Source organism: Tupaia chinensis, unplaced genomic scaffold (genome assembly GCF_000334495.1).
Source record: "Tupaia chinensis unplaced genomic scaffold, TupChi_1.0 Scaffold139491_1, whole genome shotgun sequence".
Lineage (NCBI taxonomy): Eukaryota > Metazoa > Chordata > Mammalia > Scandentia > Tupaiidae > Tupaia > Tupaia belangeri.
In genome coordinates, this window is record NW_006199376.1 from 362560 (window position 1) to 373240 (window position 10681).

A 10681-nucleotide genomic window follows, 5' to 3' on the forward strand; every position below is an offset into this window, starting at 1 on the left:
AAGAAGAGCTGAAAATATGTTTGCAGATGACAAGATTGTATACATAGAAGACCCAATAGTATCCACAAAAGAAATGATCGAAGTAATAAATGCATACAGTAAAGTGGAAAGATACAAAATAAATTTTTTAAAAAGTATTTTAAAACATGGACTTTCCTTTTATCTGTGGAAAACATTATTTTCAAGATCATAAACATTTCTCAAAGCATTCGGTCATTTAGTCTTTCTACAACTGTATACTGACCTATTATTTCAAAATTTATTGGCTTATCTTCCAATCTGTGCTGGATACAGAAAGAAGTCTTGGTTGTATACCCTCCCCCCTTTTGTGACCTCCTAACAGTGAAGCCCTACACAGAATTATACTCAACAGCCATTTCTTCAACCTTGCACTTTCTTACTCTACCTTAATCCAATCACCTCTACCACAACCTAAATACACACCTCATTTCAAGTCCTGTGTCAGATGACAGTGAGGAGAATGTAATGTTCTCATTTTATATCTGTTCATCTTCCTTTCTCATAGCTGCCATTGTAGCATGAAATCTCATTCCTTCTATCAGATTCTTCATCATTACATTCCTGAGTCCAATTTTTACAAACTCTATTTCTTAGGGGCATGCTTCATAATTCATGTCTTCATAAATTTATTTATAAACATCTACAGATCACCTTTACTATACTTGCTACTGTTTTATAAACATTGGGAAACATAGCCCTTGGCCTCTTGCTGACATATTTGGGTATGTCTACATAGATTCAAAAACAATCGCTAAACAGATAGAGGATAAATTAATACATCTCTTTCCTCAACATGTTCACAGTCTTGTTAGTTCTGCATGGGAGACTTTATAGGGTCATAGTAACATGCATATGAAGGAAAATATACGTAGTCCTGGATGGTCTTGAACATGTTTATGATTTCTCTCTCCCTACTCTGTCATCCACCTTTTTGCACTTTTGCCATAAACCTTATTCCATCACTCCTACTGTATTTCACTACTAAACCTTCAGATGACTTACCTTCATTTCTAAATCTCTAAAAAGCACATGTTGGAACACCAAAGGGCATCAATTGGGGCACACAATCTAACCTGCTGAAGAGAGGTATTTATGCTTTTATTAAGACCTTTATTCCCCTGAGATTGAGACTGTCCTGTCTATGAGGGATTGATAGAGATTAATTAAAAGACACTGGAAATTTGCTTTACAATATTATTTTCCCTTATATTTAGACTAAAGGACAAAAACTTTCCAATGGTTCTTTGTTTTCCTAAATATCTGTTCTTTAACTAAAATAATTTGTATGCATTTCTGTATTCAATTTAAATTTCAAAGTCCCTAATTAACGCCTGGTTTGCTGTCTCGTATCTATTCTATATTTTTTATTATCTTGTCAATCAGTTATCTCTTTCTCTCTCCCTCACTCACTATTCCTTAGTTTTCTCACATTTCCAGTCCACCTATCTTAAAGTATTTATATCTAAGCTTTTTTCTGTAATCCATTTAAACACATTTAATTCTTCATTTAAGCCACTTCCTCAATAAGTCTACTTCATAGACTAAAACTCTAATCAAGTCATCTCTTCCTTTTTTTAGTCACGTTATTCAATAAAACATTTATATGGTATGTTGCCCTTGAATTTCTCATTAAACCCATCTCTTGTCACTCATTTCTTCCTTTACTTGAGGTACATACTTTACACGACTCCACAATCCACACCTCATTTTCATGGCAAATATTATGCTTTTTCTTTTTAAAATTTATTTATTATGTGTATGTGTGTGTGTGTCCATTTCCTATCATAATGATTCTTCCTTGGGGATCCCTACCCTATTTTACCTACTTATTGGGTCTAATTCCTGTCTCAAAATGATAAGAATCAAATTAATAATTATTTTTAACACAGAGAGGATATATGAGAGTGGATAATATTTATCCATATAAATATATAACTTCAAAACAAATGCAGCAACAGGCATTAAAAATAAAAATGTCATTGATGTGTCAAAATTCATAGAAAGAGACTTAAACTTTATCAGAAATAAATTTGAGTACACAAAATAAATGAAAATAAAGTAGAAGCTAAAAAATTTGATTGCATAGAAGTGGACTGTTAAATAATGGATACTAAACTCTGGGGAAGAAGAGGACTGTGGAGGGCAGAGGAGAGACTTCGGTTAGCAAATAGAAGAGAGGAAGTAGATAAATAGAACAAGTTCTACAGCACTATACCATAGGAGAGTGATTGTAGTTGGTGACAATTTATCATTTATTTTAAAATAGCCAGAGGAGAGGATTTCCAGTGATAACAACACAAAGTAATGATAGATGGTTGAGATGATAGATAGGTGTATTGCCCTGATTTGATCACTACACATTGTATATTGTATGGAAAAACCACACTGCACCCCATAAATACATACAGCTATTTTACGTCAATTTTTTTTAATAAACGGGGTTTTCACCTTTTTTTATATTTTATTTATTTATTTATTTTTATTTTTATTTATTATTATCATAATCTTCTTTATATTACATTGGATTACATATAACTTTACAGTGTATTACATTACTTTTTCAAAAGGGATACCATGCATGTCAGTCAATACAGAGACATTTATGTCAATTTTTAAAATTAGAGAATGCACACTCCCTTTATATACATCAAGAATATTGTTCAATAATCATTTCTTAAAGCCACACAAGCATGAACACACATAGCAAATAGATAACACACATAGATAACATTTGAAATAAACAATAATATACAACCCTACTAACTTATTTGTCTAAAAATTAAATACACATTTGAAAATAAATGATGACTTGAAATGAGAACCTAAAGAGAAGTTAGAACATATTTTAATTTAAAAAAATAAAATCTCAACATAGAAATATGACTGGTATTCACTCAAATCAGTACTCAGAGGGAGATGCATATGACAGGATAAGTGAAATACTTTTTCAATTCACTAAATAAAAGTAGAATACAAGAGAAGGTAAAAATAGAAAAATTATTTTAATAAAATATAAAACACAAAATAGGTAATATGTGCAATAAAGATGAAACGATATGCAAGATCCTTATCAAAACAAAGTTATCAGAATTTTTCTTTTCTTTTTTCATTTGTTCATTCATTAGTTTTTATATGGCTAATCTGTTCTTGCATACTGAAATTTATTAATGATCTAGAATAGTTATTCCTCACATTTTCCTTTCTCAACTGAGACCCAGACTTGGGTCAGACTGTATCTCCTCTGAAAATTGTCTTAGAGATTTAGAGCCAATAGAATTCTAGAATGACTCTCATTTTCGATCCTTCTAAGGCTTCAAGGATTGGATTAGTCATTTAGAAAGTAATTAATTATCATGTTTCTCAGAATACTTGGCTAGAAAGACACAATATTAAATTTCAGCAGCAACAAAAATTCCCCAAGTTCTGGAGCAAAAGGGATAGGACATTGTCAGGGTGTGAGGAAGAGGAGCTTTCTATGTGTTTATAGAAACTTTGTAACCGATAACTATGCTAGATGCACAAAATAAAAAGGATAAGAAATCTGATTTCCTCTTGTGAAAGAGATAATACTTGTAATCAGTAGAGTTTGCAAAAAAGTAATCACACCAGAGGATTATATTGAGAAAGACTTTGAAGGAAGAAAAAGAGACTGATCTTTGCTAGCAGATGGTATATCACAGAATACTTAGTAGGCAGGGCTGAATTGAGAAGATTTACGTGTGACTCATGTGCTGGGTGTTTGCTTTTCAACAATTCAAGTGGTTGACATGTAAATATTTTCTCAAAAATATTTAAAACCATAATGTCTCTGTTTTATAAAGTCATAAACAAAATTAAACAAAATTAGAAGAAATATTTTGGACATTATCTTTAAAATTCAATGTTTTGAAATTTTGAAAGTTATTTATTAGCTGTCAAGAACTATGGATTTTGAACAAAATTTTTTTGATATGTGAAGTAAATGTGAAAAAATGTAAAAATAAATAAAAAAAGAAAATAAATAAAATAATAGAATAGGCAAGAGTCTCACTATTATCAGGAGTTTCTCAAAGGGAATAAATTGCCAGAACCCTGTCACTGACAGAAAAATTTAATCCAAGGTATAGATTCTAAAAACTAGTCCTGCTCTAGCCTATTGTCTAAGATAACAAATATTTTTTTCCAAATTGCAAGCCCATCTCTGTCTCTTTGTGCAAAAGGGTTTTTAGCTCTCTCATCATCTGCAGTATATAATTCAAATTTCTCTTCTCACATAAAGGCTTTAATCTTCACATTAATATCAAATTCTCAGATTAAATAACTAATCCTCACACCCATTGCTCCATCGAAATCAAAAAGTCCTTTAATTTACAGTTCTATTTCACATTTCCTGGAGCTGGGATGCCCTTTAATTGTCTGTTCCCTGTTCCTTATCACTACCATTTTAATGTTTTTTGACTCTTCTTTTTATATCCTCAGAGAAGTCATGACTTCAAGGAAAAAATTTCCTACTATCACCCAAATAAGCTCTGTGTACCAGATGATATGTACATCTATCTTTTGATTTATCGGGTTGTCAGAAAATTCTTGTCATTGTTTTCTATGAAAACATGCTTCATATCTTTTCAAAAATGCTTCATATCTTTTCCCTCAACCCAATATTACTCTCTCCCATACTAGATATAGAGATAATTTTTTGGTAAGAAAAGGTTGTCAGGAAGCTGGCAGGTGGTGTGGTGGTTAAGGATGCTGGACTCCCACATGGCTGACAGAAGTTCGAGTCCAGGACCTGGTGGCTTGCTTTCTCATTTTCACTTTGCCCTTCTCTGGTTAAATAAAATAAATAAATAGATAGATAGATAGATAGATAGATAGATATAGATAGATAAAAAATTTAAAAAGAAAAGGTTGTCAGGAGAATAAATCTTCTCCATCACTATTTGGAAAATGCTAGTTCAAACACTGATATATTCTTTGATTTAATCCATCCTATTCAATTTAATTAACAAATACCATTTACATTTTATGAACACACAAAATCTCTCTCTATTACACACACACAAGTACATGTTTTTTAACTATTAAAATTATTTATTTTGAAACATAAATAAATAAATAAATAAATAAAACCAGGCTAAGATGCTGAAACAACAAAGATGGGTAAATTTTGTGTTTGAGACTTTTCCGTATTTCAATGTTATTGATAAAACATGCTATCTATCAGTTCACTCTTTTAACACTTTTCTATTTCAGCCAGGTTATGTTGCTATCTCTCTACCCATGTCCTTTGGTATCTTTCTCCCTACATCCTGCTACTCCCTCAGGCTTGAGTTCATTATATCTCCTTAATCCCCTGGACCTATCTTGTCCCCATAGGTTTCTTTAGAATTCACTTAGCTACCTTCTCATGGTCTGAGACTCTTTTCTGAGGATGAAACCAAGTACTACCACAGTCTCCCAGTCGAAAGTCCTTTGGTAACTGTCTGGCGGTGTCACTGCTCTGGCTCCAAGAAGAAAAGCTCTTGATGACAACTAGAACCTCATTTGGAGCCAAGAATATGAGTCCTCCATTTTAACTCTCTGGTATCCATCATAGGAAAATGACAGAAATTGAGCCAAGGTCATAGTACTGCTCCATTTTAATTCAGTTTTAACACATTTCCTTGAAGAAGATCCAAACCATAGAGGTATATATTCATCTGTCAGCTCAATTTCTCATTCATAGAACACACCTTTGTGGCAACCCTACTTTCAGGGCAGAGAATGTTTAATTATTTTTTTATGTCCATGGATAGAAGACACAGACTATTTCTGCACAGCACGTCCAGCTTCTCCTTGGTCACCTAGAGAGTAACCCAGTGACTACTTTCTCTATAAATCATGTATCATAGCTTAATTTAGTATCCTTGTTTGATGGGTCTCAACATGCCACCTGTGTGTTTACAATCATAACCAACTTCACATAATAATTATCACTTAGAAATAAATATCGCTTAGAAATAAATATCACTTAGTGAGTCTGCCAAATTTCTCTCTGTCTCTAAGTGGTTAAGTAGTAATTTGAAGTGTTTTCTCTTCTTCATTTGGTCTCCTTTATGCCTGGATTGTTTCCAATCTATCCCACCCAAATAAACAGCTTGAGAAGATTCAGCACTAGCCTGAATCTTCGGAAATAACAGTGACCATATCTTGAACAACCATGTTTCTCTTCTCTTCAGGAAATAAACCAACTGACCCTGAGATTTTATGAGTTTGGCAAAAAACAGCAGCAAAGGTCTTAACTGCTCAGTTTGCAACTGAAACATTTCTCAGAAACAGAGATTGTGGAGTTTGATTCTGCACTCCCATCTTCTTTCCCTTTTTTCAGCTTAAAACTCCCTATCTTTGTAAAGTACTGATAACCAGAATACACAGGGAACTCAAGTTGTGTACCCCCCAAAAAATGATGAACCCAATTAAAAGACGGGGAAACGAACTGAACAAAAAACTCTAAGGAAGACAAACAAACAGCCAAAAAGCATATGAAAAAAATGCTCAACATCTCTCATCATAAGGTAGATGCAAATTAAAACCACAATGAGATACCACCCAACCTCCCGTCAGAATGGTGAAAATTAAAAATACAAAAAATGACAAGTATTGGCAGGGCTGTGGTGAAAGAGGAACTCTCCTACACTGTTGTAGGAATGTAAATTGGTCCAGCCACTGTGGAGAATAATATAGAGGTTTCTCCAAGACCTACAAATAGAACTACCAAATGATCTAGCAGTTCCATTCCTAGGTAACTACCCAAAGAATTGGAGAATGCACAGTTGGAAAAGTGCTTGTACATCTATGTTTACTGTGGCATTATTCACAATTGCTTAGACATTGAACCAACCCAAATGTCCATGAACAGATGAATGATTTAAAAAATGTGGCACATATACTCCATGCAACACAATTCAGCCATAAAAAACAGCAAGGCCCTGGCATTTGATAGAAAGTGGAGGAATATGAAAGATTTATTGCTGAGTAAAGCAAGCCAGGCTGTGAAAGAGATACATTGTATGCCTCCACTTAACATATATCAACTGTCTACAGTCTATGGTATACTAAAATATTGGAGGGCATAAAATAATTGAAAATAGTTATGGACACTGAAGGCTGTGGAAGAGGGTGGAAAAGGGGAAAAATGTAGGGAAGGAAACTAAAGAGAAAAGTAGGGAAGTAAGACATTTGTGGGACACAGAAATGGTTTATTACCCATTGATGGTAACATATTTAATATTCTCCACTGGACTGGTATGAGGTGTATTTCATGTTGGGTAAATTCTCTCTACAAGTTAAATGATGTATAGCAATTGGATGTATAAAATAATAATAAAGAGCTTACATTTAAGGCCTTCTTTCTAAACTATCTCCCTCCCAATTTTTTCTATTTTTCCCCTGTAAGTAAAATTATTAGTAATTATACCTTTCGAATCTTCAGAGGAAAAACTTTATTTTTTTAATTTTCCCCCCCTTTTTGCTATAATACACATGCCACACTCTCCAGAAAGAGATGGACAGACAGTGAAAAATCAAATGAATCCAAGGCCAAAAGACTTAAACTGGAACTGAAATTTGACTTGTGAAGTCTGTCAAATATCAAAGGTTTTCAACACTGGACCAAAGCAAGTTCAGGTCACTGTGACTACCTTTCATTTTCTTAGCCAAAGTGACAATTAAAAAGTTTTTAAAACAGCTATTAAAATAAAACTTACTCTTTAATAGAGTAGAATCAGACTTTTTAACTACAGTAGCTAAGTAACTTGATTAAGACAGCCAAAGACACACAGAATTCTTTTCTTTCTCATACTCAAAAAGTTAAAAAAATTATTTAGTTTTGTTAGTATTATATAAAAACAAAATAAAACAAATTTTAGTCTTTATTAGTGTTTTTGAATAAACTTAGTCAATTACACTGTTTTACTTTTCAAGATTCTGCATTTTCTTTTCCAACTTTTTATATTAACTTAATCTATCATATTCCTTTTTCATTCACTTGCTCTAAAACAATTTTCAAACATCCTCTACATCAGACAAAACTATTCTTAAACAAAAACACATTCTGACATCTCTTTAAATTTTTTATTCACCAAAAACATAATTTTCTCTATGTATTTTGGATACATAATAATTTCTCTAATTTCTAGTTTGATTACCATCATCTTAGAATTTTAACATTCATTTTATAATATCTAGAAGTATTTTGTTATTATATAGTTGTTAACAGATGCAATTATATTTCAGACTTTTTTTTTTTGAGAGGTTTTTGCTATAGGGCATATGAGCTCACTAGAAAACCTTTTTTATACCATAAAATACAAAATACCAAAGTATAAACCCTTAAACTTCTACTTAATAACTAATGTTTTGGGACCAGCAGATGGTGTAATTGTTACGTTGCTGGATTCCACGTAGTCAATGGTGGTTCATATTCTGGACCTGATGACTTAAATCTTACCCCAGGATCATGTGTGTGCATGCCCAGGATATGGAGACAACAGAGGAGAAGGGAATGCAGCATGGCCACCCTCCTGAGGGTGTGTGATTTCTCACTTTGTGTCTCTTATTTGTTTTTACCCATTATCTTTGAGTTACTTGTGAAAAACAAGGCTATTTATGTAAGGTGTTTTCCTTGAAGTAAAGCAAAATCAAGCTAGTATCTTGTCTAAAGACTGAATTACTGGACACAGAGATTTCCCCAATGTTTCCAAAGTTTTCCTATATCCTAAGTATCCATGTGCACCCAGAATGACCATCTAGGGTGGAGGCCAAGAATGGCCATTTAGAACAGAGGCCCTTTGAGCCATTGATTTACATGCTAACAATTCTGAAGACATTTTAAATTTATATTTAAGTATTTAAAATCAGTGTTATCAAAGATTTTACACAAGGCAGGTGAATTTGAACAGCATTTGAACTTATTCTAACCTATGAGCAATCATTTAAATCAATTTGGTACCACATACAGACAAACTTACACATAAACACAACATACCACACATATATATACATACACCTAATACAGAGTCAAAGGATATAGTTTTTATTTTAGAATTTTAACCAAGAGACTATGAAACTGATCAGTTTGAAATAATAGTCTGATTCAGATCGCATCTCTGCAAATGGAACAAGTTAGTTCATCCGCCCTTGTAGCAAATTACTTCACTTTCCTAGCTATGGATATATTCAGCACAAATATGGCAAAAGTATACATACTATAGGGCTATCTTGAGAATTCAATAACTTAAATGAGAATAAAAGTAACTTTAATGCAAAGTCTAATATTATCATAATGGCCCTTAAAGCAAGAGTTTCAGCTCATAAATAATGTTATTGTTTGCAACATTCTGCTCTGCTTTCCTGCTTCTATTGGGTTACACATAGACAATGATTTTTTTTTTTTAGACTTTTGCCATAGGGCATGTGCTCACGCTGAAAAGAGACAGAGTGAGAGAGAGGGAAGTAAAGTGAGAAATCATCTCCCGGGGACAATTCCTTTTCCTCCTTTCTCCTCTCAGGATTTTGGGCATGCATGTAGACATATGCAACATGATTTTCAAGTCACTGGGTTTGGAGCTCAAACCATGATCAGTCATGTGGGAGTCCAGCACCTTAAGCACCACACCACCTGCTGACTCCAGATAATTACTTTTAATAAAGAAATAAACCTAAATTCTAAAACAGACCTTCAGCCTCCCATAGGCTAGTGATCTCTCTTCAGAAAAATCCTCATCACTCGCTCCTGAATTTGCTTGGTCCTGACCCCATAAATTACAGGATTTAGTGCTGGTGGAATTACCACATAAAAATTGGCCAAGAAAATGTGAATATATTGGGGGATATTATGTCCAAAACGATGTGTTAAGAAAGAGAAAAATGCTGGCGTGAAAAAGGCTAAGATCACACCAATGTGAGAGCCACAGGTGTTGAGAGCTTTGAGCCGAGCCTCTCGGGATGGTAAGCAGAAGACCGCATAGAGGATCCTGACATACGACAGAACAATAAGAAGCACATCCAACAACAAGAGACAAATATTGCCAAGGCCAAACATAATGTTCAATTTAATGCTGGCACAAGCCAGGCGGGCAATGCCCATGTGCTCACAGTAAGTATGAGGGATGACTCGGTGCCCACAGAAGGGCAGCCTCAGGAGAAGAAACACCAGGGGAGAAACCATGTACAGACTCCGAAGGATAGCAATGCCGGCAATGAGGCTGATGGTCTTGCTGGTGAGGATCATGGTGTATCGAAGGGGTTTGCAAATGGCGATGTAACGGTCAAAGGCCATGACCACCAACACAATGCTCTCCATGGCGGTGAAGAAGTGGATGAAGAACATCTGAGAAAGACAGCCTCCAAAAGATATTTCCCTGAGACCAAACCAGAAGATGCTCAACATTTTGGGGATGGTGGCTGTGGACAAGCCCAAGTCGATGAAATCCAACATGGCTAGGAAGTAGTACATGGGCTCATGGAGACTGCGCTCAGTCTTGATCACGAAGAGGACAGCAGTATTCCCCAGAAGTGCAACAAGATATACAAAGCAGAAAGGGAATCCAATCCAGATGTGGGCCTGTTCCAGCCCTGGGATACCCAGCAACAGAAATGAAGAAGGATGGAATTCAGTGTCATTAGACATAGACATTCTTTC

At 34.3% G+C, this 10681-nt stretch overlaps 1 protein-coding gene across 1 annotated transcript; it reads right to left on the reverse strand.

The window, feature by feature from the left end:
* Nucleotides 1-9733: 9733 nt before the first annotated feature.
* Nucleotides 9734-10681, reverse strand: LOC102496212 (olfactory receptor 52E8). The gene has a single exon (XM_014593030.2). It carries the CDS (start codon nucleotides 10673-10675, stop codon nucleotides 9734-9736), a length of 942 nt encoding a protein of 313 aa, XP_014448516.1. The 5' UTR covers nucleotides 10676-10681.